The sequence below is a fragment of the Parasteatoda tepidariorum genome, chromosome 1 (assembly GCF_982258835.1).
Source record: "Parasteatoda tepidariorum strain Cologne lab strain chromosome 1, Ptep-v5.0, whole genome shotgun sequence".
Classification (NCBI taxonomy): Eukaryota; Metazoa; Arthropoda; class Arachnida; order Araneae; family Theridiidae; genus Parasteatoda; species Parasteatoda tepidariorum.
In genome coordinates this window covers 31032256-31053396 of record NC_141755.1, presented here as the reverse complement: position 1 = coordinate 31053396, position 21141 = coordinate 31032256, and the positions used below count along the sequence as shown (strand labels likewise).

The window sequence follows — 21141 nt, the reverse complement described above, 5'->3', positions numbered from 1 at the left end:
TGAGGGCTCGTTAATATTTTCTTCACACAATCATCTACAGGGAGGCGGATCACCAGAGGCCATAAGTCAGCAGACAGAATAAAATCTACTCGCCAAGGTCAACTTTACAATCTAGACCGCTTTAAAAACTGTTCTATTCTTTATCTTTTTCGAGAATGTTACGTAGATTGTCACAAATTGCATAAAGCATAATAAAAATAAAATAACCGATTTTTCTTTGGAAAGACCCGTTCTCAATGAAATGAATTAATTTTAAAGTGAACAATCTTGTCTCAAATCTGAATGTCATATAGCCTCTGGTCATGGGATATATGCATTTACTTTAGTATAAATTTTTTTTGGGAATTTTTAATCATTTTGTCATTATTTTATTGCAGATTCACCACTGATTTAATGAGGGAAGGGGAGGATGTCATAGGGACATGCCCAAAATAGAGAATGGGCTGTTTTAAGATATCTAAGCCATTTTCCTCAAGGTCGTAATGCAAAGGATGAGAAGTATAAAATGTCGGGGCTTTTCGTTAATTGTCACTATCCACCTGTACTTTGTGGCTAGTTTGGACATTCTCCTTCCTTATCCTTAACCATGCAACTTTTGGTAAGATGATTTTCGTTAAATCTTTAACATGAATCAAAGAAAATTATAAAATTAACGTAATTGCTTAGTAAAAGTTTAAAATATATAATTGAACTTAATTTAAATTATTTTATTGGTATGTACTATCTGATGCAAAAAATGAGAAATTAGGTTTTACTATATAACGAATTTAATTTTTCAATTATAAGCAAATTAACATTGCAATTTGCTACCAAAAGTAAATGAAATGTGAAAATTCTAATAACGTTGTACACTCTTAAAATAATTCACAAGTTTCAATCATTGAATGATTTTCTTTCTTAAGCCATTTGACGGAGGTGCATGCCTTAGATTAGAGTATTCTTAAATTTTCAAAATAATATTTTTAACGTTTAAACAAATTTTTTGGAAACTTTCGTTATAAGGTTATATATCAGAAATGTATATTTCTTTATTTTATGTCATACTTTAATGACAGTGTAGATATTTATAAATTAAGCCAATGTAGAACAATTTTAACAAATAATGCTAGAAACGTTTTGCTTTCAAAATTTGTTAAACTAAAAAATGTACTATATAAAATATTTATTATTTTCAAAAAATAAATTTATATCGGTAGAAAATCTGAAGACTAATTGAAAATAAAAATAATAATTATAACCGGAAACTATTGGATGTATAAGCAAATGAATTTAAAATTAAAAGATGTTGGAACAAATAATTGTATAATAATAAACAGAATTTTTTTTATATATATAATACGAACATATACAATTTAAAGCTTAAATGCAGTGTTAAAGAATTGTGACTTAAAAAGTTTGTATTTAAAGATTGAACATCACTAACAGTGCGCGTAAATTTTCGATTAAAAGCACATGAAAAACAGAAACAAATGTTTCGCATCATAAAGGTAATATTTTCCCACTTTTATACTATATTTTCTCACCAATTCCCACTTTTTAAATAATATTTTGTATATTAATATAATTTTCGATAATAAGATCAAAGAAATATTAACTAAAACTAACATTTAAATATTTTTTCTCCAATTTAAATGACGAAAAGTTCGTAAAATTTTGAAACATAATGCATTGCGTTAAAAAATTATCAAATAATGAAATTTCCTAAGATTCCATGAAAAAATAATTTCACTATTTTATATGCTAAAATATTTACAGAATACAAATTAATAAATTAACTGTACTCCTTTTGCCAGGATATTGCTAAAATCAAGGTTAGGCTAAAAAACCACTTTCGAATCAGGCGGGATAATTTTAATAAGAAGGAACTATATTAACAACCTAACGCTTTAAAAATATTGCCATCGATTATTACTACTATTTTTTTTGTTACAAAAGAATGTTTAAATTTATATACCCTTATTGAACTATCCCTTAAAAAGAACGTAGGGCACTAAGCGGTTAAGATTTTTCCATCTTAACCGCCGTTCTTAGGTTATTTCTTTCACTTTCTTTTTTTTCATTTTAATAGAAAAAATGTTCTAAAAACGGTAGAATTCCTTAATAATGATTTTTTAATTTAAAGCTTTAATTTTTGAATAAAGTATGTTGTTCCTAGCAAACTTTTCAATTTAAATGGGTTTAATACAACGGTTTGAATGCGTCTTTAACATTTAAAACTTATTAAATTATAAATGCACTTCTAATGTCAAGTGTGAACGCATTTCTGCCTAAACTAATTGGTAACTACAGTTAAAGTTGGAAAAAGTTGCTTGCTGTAATTCAGCACTCAAAATATGTTAATGTTTTCGTAGATTTTCATAAGACAAGAGAAAAAAGCGCTTTTTATCTATAAGGATATTTCTAATGTCAATTTGTAAAGAGCAAATAATATGCCACGTTCTTTATTCCTCTACCTGTTAAGTTTTGGTAGATTGTATTGATTAACTTCATATTCCTTTATGTTTTCTCGTTGTCAATAAATAAATATTTCAGAAAAATTATAAATTATAAATACAAATTATAAATACAAATTATAGAATATGAAAACAACTTTTATGATGAAGTAAATATCAAAAATATATAAAAGATATAAATAAATTTTTAAATAAAAAAGATATGAAACACAAAAAAGAATTTAAAGCAAAACAAAGTAAGAAAAATTAAAATACGTAGATCAATTTATTGGCTAAAACAATGGCTAACGCTTAACCAATACAAAAATTCCTTGCCGTTTTTTGCTCATCCCGCTCGAGCGGTTCGTCGTAGAAAGTTTTAATGTCAACAGTGATCTTCTTCTCATTTCGAACTATCGAGTCAAATCTCATTGCATTCGGTAGGATGATTTCGGAATCTATAAGGACACACAGACAGGCATATATATACAAATATATGCAGGGCTATTCATAATTCCTTCCGGGGTTTTGAAGCGTTATAGTAAAAAAACGAAGACGAATATGGCAAAAAAGAATATATGAAATTATTCCGAAAGTATTCAAGTTTTAATTTAAGCAGTTGCCGGTAGATGGCAGTAACATGTACCACTGAAGCCAGTTGTAGCAAAGAAAAATGGCATTTACAGGCGGAGGGAATTATGAATAACCCTGTATATAAAGTAGTATCTTTTTTACTTATATGTTATGCCATTTTGTCGCTACTTTTCTTTAAAACCTATTTATCGTATAGCACATAGAGTGGGCCAGTTAAATATTCTATAGTTAGAAAACGTATGATTATAAAACGTATTATATGTAACCGAATAGAATTTTCTAAATTTTAGATCCTCAGTCTTTTGGTGGCAGCTGCCTCCGCCACTTATTCATACGATTACTCGTATCCCCAATCCTATGCTTTGGACAACTATGGTGGATCTTATGGTGGATCTCATGGTTACGGCGGATCTTATGGCTATGGTGGTTTAGGAAGCGGAGTCTCATATCTCCTTGGAGGACATGGAGGTTCTCACTATGCTGCCCCAAGGTAACTTCTTCATTAAGATGACAATCTCTAGTTATATAGCTATATTTTGCATTATTTAGTTACGTAATTAAATATAGTGCACAATGCATCGCCAAATTATCTTTTCCGTTTCATATTATACCTCTGATAGTAGAAAACCTTTGGCCCGGCAGCGGCATTACAGATTTTTTTCACCTATTTTTTCTTATTTTCAAAGAAGCGCACATGTAAGCTATTGAGACTTCTTTTTAAAGCATCTCAAAATATAAACTAAAAAGATGAATTGAAAAAAAAAAAAAACACAAAAAAATAAATAAATAAAAATTTATTTTCCTGCTGTTTAATTATAGGTTTAATTGTACAAGAATTTATTTAATTTTGTTTAGCTATTTTTTTAGTAATATATAAAATTCAATTTAACTTTAAACAGCATAACGTTATGCATAATTGCTTTGCACCTTATGCTTGCAAATTTTACTGTACAATAAACAATAATAATGATTGTGTAACTACGTTGAGCTCGTAGAAAAATTCGAATTCATGAAGATAGTGCATCGGCTTAACTGTTATTAGGGGTATAACAAACATAAATAAAATAGTTATGTTGCGTTACTTGCCCAGGTTTTAGCAACAAGTAAAATGCTTTTTCAAGAAAAAAATTATAAATTGTATTGATATTGATGCTTTTTAGTAGCAATTTATCGTCAGTCGATTTCTTAATCAAATTACAGCACTTTCAAGAAGCATTTCACCCCTTTAAGTACGTAAGTTTTATGTGAAGTCTGTAGAAAATCAAGGTTGTTCTATAGCAACTATGCTGTGAAAAACACGCGTACGTGAACTGTTGTTGTTGTTACTAATGCAACTTGCCAATGCCAGCAAGCTTGCTACGGGAATCCATAGCGATTTTGCGGCAGAGGGTGCATTTCTGTTTTTTTCAGTGGCGCCATCTATGGCCAAACATATTACTTCAGCCACACACACGTCACAGCCCATTTTACAGGTACAATTCTTCATACTCCGTTCATTCATTCAAAGATCGTAACTTTGACCTGAACCAGAGAACGATCAATCTCCAATTCAGTATCTCTAGAGATATTGATTTGTTATGGAAACCTGGAGGACTTTGTGACTCAGCCAGATTTTACGTGCATCAGTCACCATTTGATACATTAGGATTCTTCGGCAGGCGGGATTTAAACTCACGATCTTGCGAACTTGAGCCCAACGTCGTCCTACCAACCAGGCTATCCCAGCCCACGTGAACTGTACTACGTGGAAGTGTTGAGTCTCTCTATTTTCTCTTCGTTTAGAAAGCAAAGTTAAATTTTAAACTAAAGTTAACTTTTAATGACTAATTTCAAAGTCAAATTTTCATCATCAATTAAATTTTTTAATAATGCTTCGCAAAAACATATTTTAACTTATAATAAATATTTTAAATTAATATTTTGAATTGATGTTTTAAATTAAGATTTGACATTTGTCAGTTGTTAAAAAATTGTTATGAAATAAAATAAAATATTAATCTTAAATTTTCGCTTTAATTTATCAGAATTCAAAAAGCAATCATTCCTTTTTACAATTTTGTGTTTGTCTATAAACGATAATTGAAAATATATTGTTGAAAGGAGCATGTACTAGTAATATTTTAATCAAATGTAACTAAATTAACCGGTCGAATTTCGAATGTAAAATATAAGAAGTAAAATAAGTAATGCACTTTATTTTTTTGTTGATAAAACAGTTGTGTATGCGTAAAATTTTCATAGTTTTAATTTAATTGTAGAAAACTTATGATAATTCAGGCTTTTATTCAAGATACCTGAAATTCCATTTATATAAATAATTTCTCGCAAATTTGGGAATAATTATTGTTCCAAAACGCATTGCAATAAGTAAAAGTGCAGTAAATAGTATTTGAAACTCAAAATAATAACTGTTAGTAACAGTTCTTAATTTATTTTTTACTAACTTTCTTTCCTAATCATGATCATAAATCAAATATGAAGATTTTTTTAAATTTGAGTTTGTGTGTTATTGAATATAAGAATGTTTTAATGTTTCGCTTGCTCAGAAGTACCTTTGAAGCACTAAAATGAAGTAAAATATGGAAAAACTGAACTTTTCTTTTCGAATTGGGTCTTTCTCTGGATACATTTTTTTAAAAAAACCGAGAACATAAGTTGACACAAATACGTACATGCGTAGCAAAAGCTCCTTGTTACTTTACATTATATCTGATGCTAATATTAATCCTTCACTTGTGAATCGAGTCTTATCTCCGGTGAGTGATAGATACCATTTAACTATTTTTGTGAAATTTAAATTGAATGTGTTTTCTGATTCATATAATGCGCACAACGGACTTATTTTATCTTGCTCTTGTGTACTAAAATAAGTATTTTCACTATTCACATTAAAACTTTTTATTTCCCCTTTTTATAGTTATTCCTACGTTCATTCAAAGCCCGCTTTAACATACGCTGCTGCACCAGCAGTTTCTTACGTTAAGCCAGCAGTACACACTGTTGCTGCCCCAGCAGTCTCATACGTATCTAAACCCGCTGTCACCTATGTAGCTCCCAAACCAGCTGTCACCTATGTAGCTCCCAAACCAGTCACCTACGTAGCTCCCAAACCAGTCACCTACGTTGCTGCTCCTAAGCCAGCAATCTCCTACGTGTCCAAACCAGTAGCCACCACCTATGTTGCTCCACGCGTTGAAAAATACTATGCAGCAGCTCCAGCTGTTGTCGCTAAGCCAATCACTTATGCTGCCCCAGCCATCAGCTACGCTGCCCCAGCAGCAGCAGTCAGCTATGCAGCCCCAGCAGCAGCAGTCAGCTATGCAGCCCCAGCAGCAGCAGTCAGCTATGCAGCCCCAGCAGCAGCAGTCAGCTATGCAGCCCCAGCAGCAGCAGTCAGCTACGCAGCACCAGTTGCCACAGCCGCCAAATACTACTCAAGTGCTGTCCCAAGCTACAGCTACTCTTCCGGTGTTGCACCAGTCTACAGCTATTCTTCAGAACACTACCCATCCTACTCTTATTCCTCCCCATCCCTTCTCAGCCCATACTCTTACTCCTCCGGATCTTACATCTACAAGAAATAAATGATGATATTACTTTTAAGAAAAAGAACTGGATATAAAAACGTGTAAGTTTTACAATTTCCTTTTTATTGTTAAAAATTGAATTATTTTGTACAACTCGCAATATTGTTTTTTTTTAAGGGACAAAAATTAAAACGTCAGAATTTAGACTTTATTTCGGTCTTAAATATTGATTTTTGTAAAGGATACAAATTATTCTCTATACTCTAACTATTATTTCTCAGAAGGACTGAAATTTCACCAGGGTTTAACATAAAATTTAAATTTAATACCAGTCTTCCATTTTTGGAATTTATTTTATAAGATTCTTTTGAAATGTAGTAATATTTATTTCAAATACATTGAAATATTTGAAATAACTGCTACAGTAATATTATTAAAAACAAAGTAAAATGGTAAACAGCTGCATTTACTATAATTTTTTTAAAAATTAACACAAAAGAATAAGAGATATGACTTGATTTTTCGATCTATATGGGGATAAACATCGTTGTTTCAACGTAATTTAGAGTTTGTGATAGCAATTAGGCATTGAGTGAAATAGTAATTAACAGAACTTCTGTAAATATAGTCAAATTAAATAACTTACCTATTTTCCCTAACAAACTCTTGTACTAACACAGAATGCGATAAGGATAATGCATGGATTAGTTGTTCATAACAACTGTTTCAATTTCTTATGATAGAGAAAAATTATGACAGATACTATTCTATTAGTTTCATTATTACTTCAGGTGATCTGAACTTATCTGGCTCATCAAAATGCAAAAAACTTGATGGCATTTTTGATTATTACTTTGCAATTGATTTTATCACATTTAAATTCATTCCTAAGGTAGATAACTTCATCGTAAAGCTCATAATGGTAGAGATAATTTTATTTCAGTGCGTCATAACGGTTAAAAATTATGGAAATTATAATACTAACTGTATAATAATAAAATATATCTCATTTAATCCATTCTTAACTGTCGTAAGGATTTAACAGGCTTTAAACTCATAATGGTTGAGACAATCTTAATTAAGCACTCCAAATTACAACAAATTGACCGGCACTTTTTCTAATTATTAAGTGATAGATTCTATTTAGTTTAATTTATTTCTAACACTTAGGATACACTTAGAATCACACGTTGTTGAAATTCCTAATAATCTTATCTGAAAACTTCAGAACATGCATTCTTCCGCAAAAAAACTTCAGAACATAACTTCAAAACATAACTTTAGAACATACATTCTTCTTCAACATGCAGAGAAGAAACAAAGGAAAAACGTGGTTAAAAAATGATATTTTGATGTAAAAAGATTTTAAAACATATAAAATAGTTGGAGTGGAAGTATATTTTTCGAAGTTTCTAAAAGAAGTGATTTATTTTTCAGGTCATCCGATGCTTGGCTTTAAACAAGTTCCTTTGACATGACATCCTTTAGGGGAAAGATATTATCTTGTTATTGTTATTATACATAGCTTTCTATTCAATAAATATCAATAATTTTGTATATTGCCTACATTTCTTTCCTCTTTTGATTCACATGCTTAAAATGAAATTTCGAAAGAAAAAAGAACATCAGTTTTGGGCAGGAAAATGTATGAATTAAAAATATCATTTTTTAAACACCCAGCGCTATTAAAACGTATCGATGATCTTCTTCTTACTGATGATTACTTGTAGTTTGAGCTTACTTGATGTCATTTAAGTTTCTCAAAATTTAGGAATTCGTTGAAAACTTCAATATCTATGAATCTTTGTCTTACGAGACATAAAAAAATACGGGTATTTCTCGATCGAAGTTGGAAACACTTGACATTAGTCATACGCAATTGTTGTTGGATCAGTTATTGCCCTTTTAAAACATTTTAATCTATCAATTAACATTCTAACCTAACAAATTACTAAAACTTCTGCTATGAAATTAAAATTTAGCATACACCCTGAAAAAGTTTTAATTTAGTGGATTTTCCTCTTAATGGATTTCAGTTATTAATACACAATATCATAATACAATATCATTAATACAATATCATTTGCAATATTATGAAAGATTTTTTCAGCCAAATTGGTAGAAAAAACACATTGTCAATATTAAATTGCAAGAAAATGAGCACCATAAGGAATTTAGATCTGTAAATATGGATATGATAAAAGGATTTTATAATTAAAGTTTACGTAGGTCAGTACTTTAATATTTCACCCTCCAACTCAAATTTAATCTTATGACAATATGATACAATAATACGATATATAAGACAATAAAATAAATTTTCTCTGCAGTTTGATTTGGCTCGGGGGCATTATGATTTATAAAAATTTTTTGTCCGTTTTTTCTAGGAAATATTCTACACATAATTAATTTTATTTATTTATTTAAACTAAATTTCAGGAACTTCCTGTAAAATTTCTTGTTTTTAATTGCTCTTAACTTTTGTATGAATTTGGACACTTTCACACGTGCTTCGAAAAACGGGTTTAATCTTTGTCAGTGCCCTCACATTTTACAACTTTTTGAAGTTTGTTAGGCACTAAAAATAGTTTTATTAAATTGATGAAAAGTTATTCAATATAATAACTGAAGTAATACAGTACATTTTCGTTACATATTCAACAAATATGTAATACAAGTAATGAATGATATAAAATAACAAAATATTATTATTTGTCCAAGCTTAGATTATTTTTTTTAAATTTGTTAATTATACATCTGAGAAATAATTTGCAAATTTGGGGAAAAATGTTAATTTCAAACTTTTCAATTACGATAAAAGATAATTTTTTTTCATTTAGAATTTAGTTTTTTATGTCACTTAAAGAACCAGTGTAGTAGAATAAGTTATGAGGCTTATCAAAACTTAAAAATAAATCATTTAACAGTCATGCATTTTTCTGCAATTTAATGATATAAATTACAAACTTTAAGATTTGTAAAAAAAATTTTAGGATTAAAAACTTTAAGATTTGCTTCTCTCTCTGCAATAGTTTTATTTTAAACTTTTACCTATTTAAAAGTTTTACCTATATCATTTCAGAAATATTTTAATTTAGTTTTTCTTCAAATCAGTTGTCAGGAGTTACTAAACAATACCATGTAAAGAATTTAACACCTAATTATGTTAATAATGAAAACTTATTATGTTTATCATGAAAACTTATTTAGATACTGAAATCAATATTAAAGCGATTTCAGCCTTTTTCATATTTATTAAATAATTTGAGTTTATGTACTATGGAATTAAAAATTGAGTTCGATCGAATAAAGTTTCAAGACTTTCCTAAAACTCATATAATTAAAGAAATTAAAAATTAAAAGAAAATAATGTATATATTTATACTAATATATAGTATAAATACTAATACATAGTATATATATTAGTATAAAAGGAAATTTTATTTAATGTAGATCATAGTCTAAAAGCATTGGAAATCTGGAATTTTAAGCGATTTTCGCAAATTATCGCAATAATTAGTAATTTTTACGGTATTTCTATTTAAAAATTGCCGAGCACTATAGGATAAAATTTGCATGACCAGTAGAAAGTTTTACATGCCTAAGGCATGGCAGCAATATAAAAATTGTAATCTGGTCAAAAGACATGGCATATTTTAAAAAATTTAAATTAAATAGTAATTGATGAGTGTTTATATAAAGCCAAAAGTTTTCACTGGAAACTTACGAAGCAATTATGAAACAGTTATGAAACACAGTTACGTAGAGAGAATTTATTACTTTTTATTATTTAATTTGACAATCATCTAAAATTTTTGAGTTGTAAGATATTCAAAGTTTTCCAATATTTTCAACTATGTCATTCTCAATAACAAAAGCCCAAAATTTGAATTGGTCAAATAGTTTTTGAGAAGTTAAAATTTAAAACGTTTTGTTTTTTCATTGTTCTTTTATCGTTACATGAAGTCATTAATTCTTTAAAATTTTATCTTTCTGTAACTAATCGAATGATTTTACTCACAGTTTGCACTTTGTCATCGAGAATAACATAGTTTGAAATGAGAGGAAATTTTCTAATCTTAAACTAAATACTAAAAAATAATAAATAAACTAAAAATTTTTTTTGCAAGGGATTCTCTTTAGATAGACGAGTTGCATTCCTGTGAGAAATATTATTTTGATTTGCGCAAATAATTCTAGAGACATAGTTCAATTCGCAACATGTGAAACAAATAACCGCTTTTCTGACCTAAATATTTAGGACTATACTTTCCAAATTATAGTCACCACTCATATTTCGAGGGTCAAGAATTCAAGTACATCTTAAACGAAAGTGTGCTTATTCTAGGGTTAGAAAAATCTCAAAAGTTTTACATGTTACTCTAGCAATTATATTCTCGGATGAACTGTTTACTTATCCAAACAATTTTTTCGACTGCCAAATTTACTAACACATAGCATATTATTCTTTATTTCTTAATATACGTATAAAATCGTCAAAAAATAATACATACATTTTTGCATCTATACCACTTTTGTTTAAGTGCAAATCAGAAGTATTAAGTATTTTTTACAAGGAACTATAAAGCAAAAACAATCACTGATGGAATAAATACCGAGCATGGTTATTAGCAAAGGAGTAGTATTATCAGAAGTATTTGGTGGCAAGTGCATGCCCATTATTATTTATTACCCGATATTTATTATATTATTTAGATAAATTCGTTTCTAATGAAGACATGGCTAGGGAAAGAAAACAGAATAAAATATATTTTCGGTTAATAAATTCTTATTTATAAAATAAATCAGTGAAAAGTAGGACTTATCAAATACAATCAATTTTCTTTTCCCCCTTTAATTCTCTGTCGAAATTTGTGGGGGAGCTTTGTTGGTATTTAATAGTATTTCTAATTAAATCTTTGCATACCCGATCGCGCATGTAAGGGTAAAAATACGTGAATTTTTATATGCCTCAGGCACATCGGTCATAATAAATTTCCAGCCCTGGTGTATTTAGAAAGCATAAAGGGGAGAGTCGGGTAGCCCCGTTCACTTAAGGAGTATTGCTTATACTATTTCTGTATAGTATTGAGTAATAATCAATATTTTTGCATGTTTCTATTGTTTTATCAACTAATTAAATAATGCAAAATGAATAAACCAAAAAAAAATGAATAGTTTAACTTAAAAAAATAGAAATTTAAAAAAACACGTTTTTCAGCTCTTTTCAAAATGTGTCGGGTAGCCCCGCCCAGTTACAAAAATTATGTTTTTTGACTGTTTTTTCTGGTGTAAATGAAAATGACCAATGTATTGACAATAGATAAACCTCGTTTATCATTTTTATCACAAAATTATTTTATTTATTACGTATTTATATACTTTTAGTGAATTCTATCATTTAATAACAATCATTTAATAACAACAATACTTGTCGTTAAAAATGCATATAACATTCAAATTTGAAGCAATAAAATAACAATCTTTGCAACCGTACATTTATCGACGAAATAAAATTGGTCGTTGATACCCGACATTCATGTGAGCGGGGCTACCCGAAATCTAATTTTTTTGTAAATTTGTAATTACTCGAACAATTTTTCACATATAGACTTGTTTCTTTGTGCAAATTAAACTTAAGACTACATACTTTAGTGCTGTATGTATAGAAAAAATTATTTTTTTGTATTAAAATGAAGTTTAATCGAAACATCCAATCAATTTTTCTTAATTTCATGACTACTGTATTCAACACATTTTCAAAACTATTGTTTACGATGTTAACAGCTGCATAAATACTTGAAACTTTGAAAATAATCTTTTTTTAATATAACAATTAATGTCCGACGGCCCATTTATTTGAAAAAATATTCTATACATATGAAATTGACAGAGGGCGGGGCTACCCGACTCTCCCCTACGTTTTTGTATGTGATTTCGAAACTTCGTATCGCTTGCACTAATTAATTAGCATTCTTAAGTCTTGGTTCGCAGGTGATTAAGTTCACATCTTAATACGAAAAATTCCGATCATTAGATCAAAAGTTGCTAAGATGATACTTAATTTATTTTACTCCCTGAACAAAAAGAAAAAAGAAATATCATCTGAACAACTTTTATTCCCTTGATTGATTTTTAACGTTTTAAGTCAGTCGTGTTAAGTGACGTCAATCGTAATGGCCAAGGACCTGACATGCTAATTAATTTGTGCTACTAAAACTAAATTTATCTTAAATTTATTATCTAAATGTATTATATTATTTTTTTACATTCAAAATCGCTAAAATCTGATAGTTAAAACAAAAGTTATAGATGGTGATATCTTTTATTTTGGGCTTACTGTACTCGTGAAATATGTAGTATCCATACTATGTTGATTAACACGGATGTAGATTATCATCTTAGTTTTTGATAACTTCGTTTGACCAGGATCAAAAACGCATAACATCACTTTAAGTAATAAGCGTATCATATAGTAATTAGTGCTGCAAATAAATGAAACAGATGTGAAAGTATTTGTTAAATACTGTTGAAGTTCATCTGTCATTAACAGGTGTACATCTGTAACATCTGTTGATTAACTAATTTTGAAGTTCAGAGTAATTCGAAACAAACGAATGTCCTGGGAGAACGAAGGAATGTACGGTTTGCTTTCTGCTTAGGAAACAAGATTTTCATCAAGTTTCAAAACTAGTAAAATAGTTCATCAACAGGTGGAGCTTGCAACCTAAATGGGGTGCATTCTGAGAACAGAATTAACCGATCCTTGTACAGATATTTCAAGTAGAATAGTCAGATATGAGATAGAAAACATCCTTAAATAGTTTTCCAGTTAGCAACGCAACCCGTTGACAATATTTGTAACTGGTTGTGAAACTTTCAATGATTAAAAACTCAGAGACGAATGCGGCGAACCACGCTTTTCTATCCTCGTCTATTTTCATCTTTTTTTCGGGTTGAGGTACATCATCTGAAATGACTTTTTGTGTAATACAAAATCACATATTTGTGATAGAGTTTATTCAGTTTGAAACGTTTTTATGGTAATGTGATAGTTTATACTGCGATTAGTACTTAAATTCGGATTGATTTAATTTACTAACATTGCACTTAAGCTACACTAATGCGTTATTGGTAACCGATTGGATTCATTCGTTCAGTGATAAGTTAAAGACAATGGAGACCTATGCGCACACTACCAAAATTTACGCATGCTGCAAAAATTTGGACTGGTTAGCAGATTGTCGTAGTAATCACCGTATCATGCTCTTCAATGACACTTAGATTTTTCTGCCTCTGAAACAACCTGGGTCAATACAGTACTGTGGTCTTAAAACCAATAAAACACGATCGGGGAAAGTGAAGTGCAATCTGACCAGACACCCAGTCTTCAGCATGGGGAATCGAAGCTCCACCTTAACAGAGGTGATTGAATACTCTATCAACCATGCCAGTTGGCCGGTTGTTAGCAATATTTGGACTTAACAAGACGTTATTATATTTTCAATGCTGTATGTTGTCAAACATAATGTGATGTTGGTTATTAATTGTAAAAATATGTATATGTTATTGCAAAATATAATTTCAAACTATAATTGAATAACATGCTAATTTGAATTTTTTATAGTATTCATTTCATCAAGTATGTGCCTTCACATACTTCTCAGACATTACCCAATGGTGGAAAGATAAATTTTGTCATGAGGCCTTTATCAACTAACAGAGAAACAGGTATTAAATCTGCACATAAAGGATCTTCATCTACATCACCTCAAAAGTTAGTATTTGTATATTCATTTTGCATTTTTCATTCATTATTTATTTGTTTAAGTAACTACTTATCGACAAAAGGTGTTATAGAAAAAAAAAGAATACAAAATTACTTATACAATAAGGATTCGCAAATTACCTCCGGAGCCACACCTGCTACAGAGCTTTGTACATACATACATACAAATACAATACACAAAAATCATATCAAAACACATGGATTAACAGATCTGGCCAGGATCTCAGCTTAAAGTGGAACTCCTCAAGACAAAACTTCAGATTCATCGAAAGCTGATGGTCATACCAAAACACACCATCTTTCAAAGTCGCCCATTCCATCTCACCCAAAGCCAGTTATTCCACCTACAACTAAAGTTCCAGCATCTGTTACCTTGTCAATCAATACCAAAAGATATTTCTGTTACCATCGACTATCCAGACAAGTGTTTTGATGATGACATTGAATATCCCACATTATTTTGTCCTTAGTCTATTTCACACATGTTACACATTTACGAATAATTGCTATGTTTGATAATTTATCGTATCAAAATTACATGCATGCCTTTAAAAGCATGGTAAATTTTCTGAGCTTCCTGTAGTATATTAGCTGTAAATGTATGTGTCGTGCCGTGCAATAATACATTCTGAATAAAATAGTGTAGGATGATTCTTTTATGGTCATCATGTTACATATAGTTTATAAGACTTTGTAACGGCTCCGTATAACTTTTACGATGACACGGAATTTTTTTATTCTTTTTGTATTTCTAATTTGCCCTTTCATGGGATTTTCTTCTGCAATATCTCACAAAATGTTTACTTCAGAATCAAGTCTTCTCTTTTCTTAATATTAGCATGACAGCCTAGTACAGGCCAGGGCTATCCCAAGAAATCGTTTCCATCTGACTTGATCAGATGCTGGGTTTTTTCATCTATTTACGCCCATGGTTTTAAGATCTTTTATAGAATCAGTCTATTTGGTGTTTTGCTTTCCCCTTTTCCGGTTGCCATTAAACTTTTCAAAGGTGAGCTTCTTAACTGGGTCACTATCACCCTTTCTATAGATGTGAACCAGTCATCTTTTGCTCCATAGGATTTAATAATTGAAATTATATTGCCAAAATTTTCTGTGTAATTCAGAGTTATACTGAATCCGACAATCATCGTTTTCTTTAACAGCTCTAAAAATAGCTCTGAGTACTTTCCTTTTAAAAATTAGTGGTTTGTTTTAACTAGTTTTGTTTAAAGGCCAGCCTTCACTACCATGCAGTAATACAGGTTTAATCAGAGTATTATATAAATTAATTTTAATTTTAATGAAAATAAGCTTCCCTGCCAAACTTTAAATACTGCGTATACTATTATTTTAACTTTAAAACTCAGCTTAATGCCTAAAGTTTTTTAACTAAGTTATAAAACATTAAGCATTTGCAATTTTTTTATTCGGAAATTGAATTAATTTTTTTTAAATCGTAGAATCATGATTAAAAAATTTTAATGGGGACAAATTATAATTAATAAGAGTGGTTTGGCAATTTTTCTGTTAATATTTGCCCTTATTATTTATTGTAGTTCTGTATTTAACCTGTCAAAGATTTAAATTTGAATGATGTTAAATAAGATATTAATTTAGAATTATAATTTTGAAGCAGGTAGAAGTAGGAATCAAGAAGAATATTTTTTTGTCATTTTCTGTTTTCTTTCAGAGAATTGCCAGTTAACTGTTTTAGTTTAATGTGCATTTAAGATATTGCAGGACAAATACAAGGCATTATAGGACATATTGAATATGTTATGATACTAATTATTTTTCATGAATTCGGACCTTGTAAAAAGTAAATCGAAAAAATCCTAATTGATTTAGGAAATGACTCAATATTTGAATATTTGAACACTCATCAATTCGAAAGATTTCATTTAGAAAGAATATAGATTGCTACCATACTTTAAGGGCTGAAAGGAGTTATTTAGAATTTTTAGCTAGTAAACGGGGTGAGAAAATATTTATATTTCTACAAACGTACAAAAAAAATTCAATTTTGATAAGCATTATTTTCTGTTGTGAAATTATTGAAATATCTTTTTTTTATTGAATCACAAAAAGTGAGTTTATGGGAAGAAAATATCAACAAAACAAGAAGTACAAAATTCATATTTCAAGTATGAAATATGCTAAAAATTGCTTTAAAAAGTAGGAATATTCTTGCAGAAAAATTACCCTAGTGACAGGGAAGTAAATAATGGGTTACAATCTTTGACTAGTGCAACCACGACGTAATTTCTGACCTATTAAAACAATAATCAATAATACTGCAATAAAGGGGCTATCTTCCTATCGCATCAAATGCTCCAATTTTATTTTATTAGCATCAGTTCAATTGTGAGTATCAGTAAAAAAAACTAATTGATTGTTATTTTGCTCATGCTATTACAGTCCACCAGCCTGGATCTCAACTAAAGGTGGAACTCCTCAAGGCAAAATATCAGATACGTCAAAGACTGATGATCATATCAATACACATAGCTCAATAGATCCATCATGGACCTCAACTAAAGGTGGTACTCCTCAAGGCAAAATATCAGATACATCAAGGACTGATGATCATATCAATACACATGACTCAATAGATCCAGCATGGACCTCAACTAAAGGTGGAACTCCTCAAGGCAAAATATCAGATACATCAAGGACTGATGATCATATCAATACACATGACTCAGTAGATCCAGCATGGACCTCAACTAAAGGTGGAACTCCTCAAAGCAAGACATCAGATTCATCAAAAACTGATGGTCATATCAAAACACATGGCTCTACAGATTCAGCCTGGATTTCAACTAAAGGTGGAATTTATCGAGGCAAAACATCAGATATATCAAATGCTGATGGTCATACCAAAACACACGACTCGACAGATCTTTCTAAGACACCCATTCCATTTCATCCAAAGCCAGTTATTCCAAGTACAACTAAAGTTCCAGCATCTGTTACCCCATCAGTGCCTAAAGATATTCCTGTTACCATCGACTATGAAGACGAGTTTTTTGATGATGACATAGAAGATGAACCTGAAAATGAAATTGAAGAAACGCCTTTGCGTCCTGAACCTCTGTCAGATGAACAACCACAGTCTAGTTTGATGGATGAGAATGACAATTCAAAGGAGGCATTCGTTTCCGTCCCACGCAATCATAAGGGAAAACTTAACCCGTCCTCAAGTATGTCTTCTTCAGAAAGGCAAATTCAAGATACAGACTCTACTGGCAAACCATTTCATGACACTACTTCTGTGGATGTTAATACCAAAACGGGAATCGCCAGTAAATCTTCATCTCACGTAGACGGTGCTCCAAGTTTGAGTACAAGGGACCACACACCTAAGAGGACTTTTAGTCCTGTACCAGATATGGACTATGACAATTTTGGTGCTTCAAATAACCCGACAAACAACGATGATTCCAGAAAACACAACAGTAGGGGATTCACTTGGGATCGTCAAGCAGTTTATTCTGGGTTATCGACTGTTCATAAGCAAATTCCTTATAATAACAGGCCTTTGGCCGTCCAGTTAATGCCCCAGGCATTGCCCTTTTTAACATCGTCGGAAATAGTAGTGGAAAATCCAGTAATTGGTTATTATTACGGAAATCATCAACCGGCAACTGTAACCTATGAATATGGAATACCGATGGATGTTGTAGTCACAAAGTAAAATACAAAATGTATGTAATAGTTTGTTAAAATGTATTGCAAAACTCATGCATGTTATCACATTACTTTACCAATTTTCACTGTTTATTGAAATATTGAGATTGTACCCATACATTGTATGTTTTAACATAGTTTGTCAATGTTTCTATCTTAAGTTGGAAAATTTCAGCCGTTGGCTATTGCTAAGCAAACCATTAATTTTGTACTATAAGCTATGGACATGGAATATGGGCGGATAATGCAGTCACTTATTAAAATGCAAAGTATATACTGTAGTTTTACAAATGCATACTATGAAAGACAGGTATGCTTTTAAATATTTTCGTCAATTAATTTGTATAGCTTTTAGAAAAATAGAAATAAAATAATTTGTTGAAAATGAAGAATGATTTGTGGTTATAAAACTGGTCCCTCACTTGTGCTTTATCTATTTTTTTATAATTATTTAATGCTATGAACTTTTTATTAGCTTAGTATTCCTGACGAGGTCTGGAAACTTATCAGATGAGTTTCAATTGAAATGAATAATTCAGATAAATTCAATAAAAGACACAGAGGAGGGAAAATTAATTGTTAGTTCTTAATAACTACAATCTGATGAAAAAAAATTCCAGATTCTTTCTAATGAAGCCATTTAGTTTGAAATTTGAAATTGAAAAAATGAAATAAAAAAAATATGTGCATTATGAGTTAAAACTTAAAATTTCTTCAAAGAAAAAGAGGCTATCAAAATGTAACGAATCATTCGTGAGGATGGTGCGAAGAAAAACATCAAAACCAATTTGATAGCCGAAAGGTGCATAGAGGAATTGAAAAGCGATATTTTGTCGGGAAATCAAACTGGTTTTGATGTTTTTCATTTTGCCTTTCGATTGGGTTTTTATTTCATTCCTCACTTAAATAATAATTTGAGACCTCTAATGCATATATCTTTTCTCAATGTTTGACCAAATTTAGAATTTTTATATCAACCCTTTCGCGACGGTAATTGCAAGTGTGCACTTATGGTTGAGGCCTGGAGTTTCTTTCGCGAGTTCCTGTTCAGGGCCGAAGTGTTTCTTGCTGTTAAACCTAAACACATGAAATCACAGAAATATGAACCCATTCTTTAACAATGTACTGTAAAATGGATGAACGACATATTAAGTACATATTTTTTTTTTAAATACATTATGTTTTGAAGTTTTTTCCTTGTTTAAAGATATGTTTCTCTATTGCTGCTATTTCGAGTTGAGTCAACAGTTTTGACACTTCGACATTATAAAGGTAAAAACAGAAAAATTTGCGTCTACGAGATATAACTTAAAAACTGGACCGCAAACCCAAATACATAATATTTTAGCGAAAATAAAGGTCTCTTAGTCCCTATAAGCGAATACCACGTGATCATTTTAATGAACTGTCTTAAGCCATGCGATTCGGGAACATTCCTTTTCCGTTACGTTTATATTATCAAAAATACGTGCATGTGTGTTATCATATACTCATTTCGAGAAGAGGGTCAAATCTACATGTATCACAAATTCTATGGACATACCTCGAGCCAAAATGACAACCAAAAATATGCTTGTGCCAAAAGCTCTATTCACACAAATATGTGACTGTTGGGAGTTAACGAGATATTGATCTGGCACACCGGCATGTCGACTGGGAGCTTTTCACGCTGATACGTAAACGTGACAGTCGGCGCGAAAAAGTTAAGGCTGTTTTTCGAAGGCTACGTCGTAACATGAAAAGATGTTTTTTTGCGAATAATGTGCAATTTTTATAACTGCTGTTAGTTTGCAACTGCTAATCAAGACTGTTAGGTCAAATTTAGCCTATTAAAAGTCAGCGTTGTCTGCGGTTATTTTGAAAACGGCGCAAAACGTCGATAAGGAAAAAAGTCACAGTTTTGTGAAAGTGAAAAATGTTTGTCGTATGATTTTTTAATAGATAAAAACTTACTCTGCATCACTTGGGCTCATAAAAATTTAAAGAACTGAGAATAAGGCAGTGATTTTGATAATTTTCATGTAGATGGAAAAATGTTTAATAATTTTTAAAATATTGAAATTGTTTATCTGTTCTAAAGCCCAGATAATTCCTCACGGTAAGATTATGTATATAGTTTAAAATCATCGAATTGATTCAAGTGTAAGGCACTTAAACTATGGCTTTTTTAATTCCAGTGGTGACGGAGCTTCGAAAAACACCGTTAAGGATGGTGATTACGGAACAAAATGCATCTTTAGTTTTCATTTTGGATAAGGTAGTCTTAAAAATGTACTTTTATAGAAAAATGATGAGGATGAGAGATTTTGTTTTGGACAATGCTTTTGCACTCAGGCAGATTCATTTTAATTTGTTGTTATCTTACGGTTAAATTAATTTTACATTTTGAATTTCTACATTATAAATTTAGTAACATAAAAATTAATTAAAAAAGCTGGTTCATTTAGCAGCATTAAATGTAGCATTTTCTTTAACACATTTATTTTAGTAGCATTATTCTTATTCGTTATTTGATGAAATGTTTTTTCAATAATTAATCAAATACAACTAGTTAAAATGGCTCCACTTTACATCTTTTCAATATCTTAATAGCTATATATATATACAAAATTCTACATATATATCTAAAAATTCTATATATATATCTATATATATATCTATAAATTCTACATATATATCTAAAAATTCTATATATATATCTATATATATATCTATAAATTCTACATATATATCTAAAAATTCTATATATATATCTATATATATATCTATAAATTCTATATATATATCTATATATATAATGCTAGATATATATTCAGCATCATTTTTATGTGTTTATAAATCGGGGAAGACTTATGTAGCTTCTTTTTTGCATCTTCTGTTATGCAGTTTTAATGTATATTACTGCATATGGCAAATATTATATACTATATTTTCAACCAGAAGAAAACTAATTTCAGATAATTTAGTCAAAAAAGGATACATTGGCTTAATTATATCAGGAATTTTTGAAAAAATTTTATATTTCTAATCACTAGAAAAGTAAATATAGCATTTTTTACAATCGATATTGCTCTTAGACAAGTCGTTTTTCGAAATTATTTAAACAGAT

The 21141-nt window shown here is 30.1% G+C and overlaps 1 protein-coding gene across 2 annotated transcripts; it reads left to right on the top strand.

Annotated features, from left to right (window-relative positions):
- Positions 1-530: 530 nt before the first annotated feature.
- Positions 531-18417, top strand: LOC107445109 (uncharacterized). 2 transcript variants are annotated; one of them, XM_087161218.1, is made up of 5 exons: positions 531-598; positions 3317-3516; positions 14181-14330; positions 16761-16978; positions 17075-18417. In XM_087161218.1, exons 1-5 carry the CDS (start codon positions 587-589, stop codon positions 18037-18039), a joined length of 1545 nt encoding a protein of 514 aa, XP_087017344.1. In that variant the 5' UTR covers positions 531-586; the 3' UTR covers positions 18040-18417. The 2 variants fall into 2 exon arrangements, with proteins under 2 accessions (XP_087017344.1, XP_015914928.3); XM_016059442.5 differs by having other exon boundaries at positions 16761-18417.
- Positions 18418-21141: the final 2724 nt, after the last annotated feature.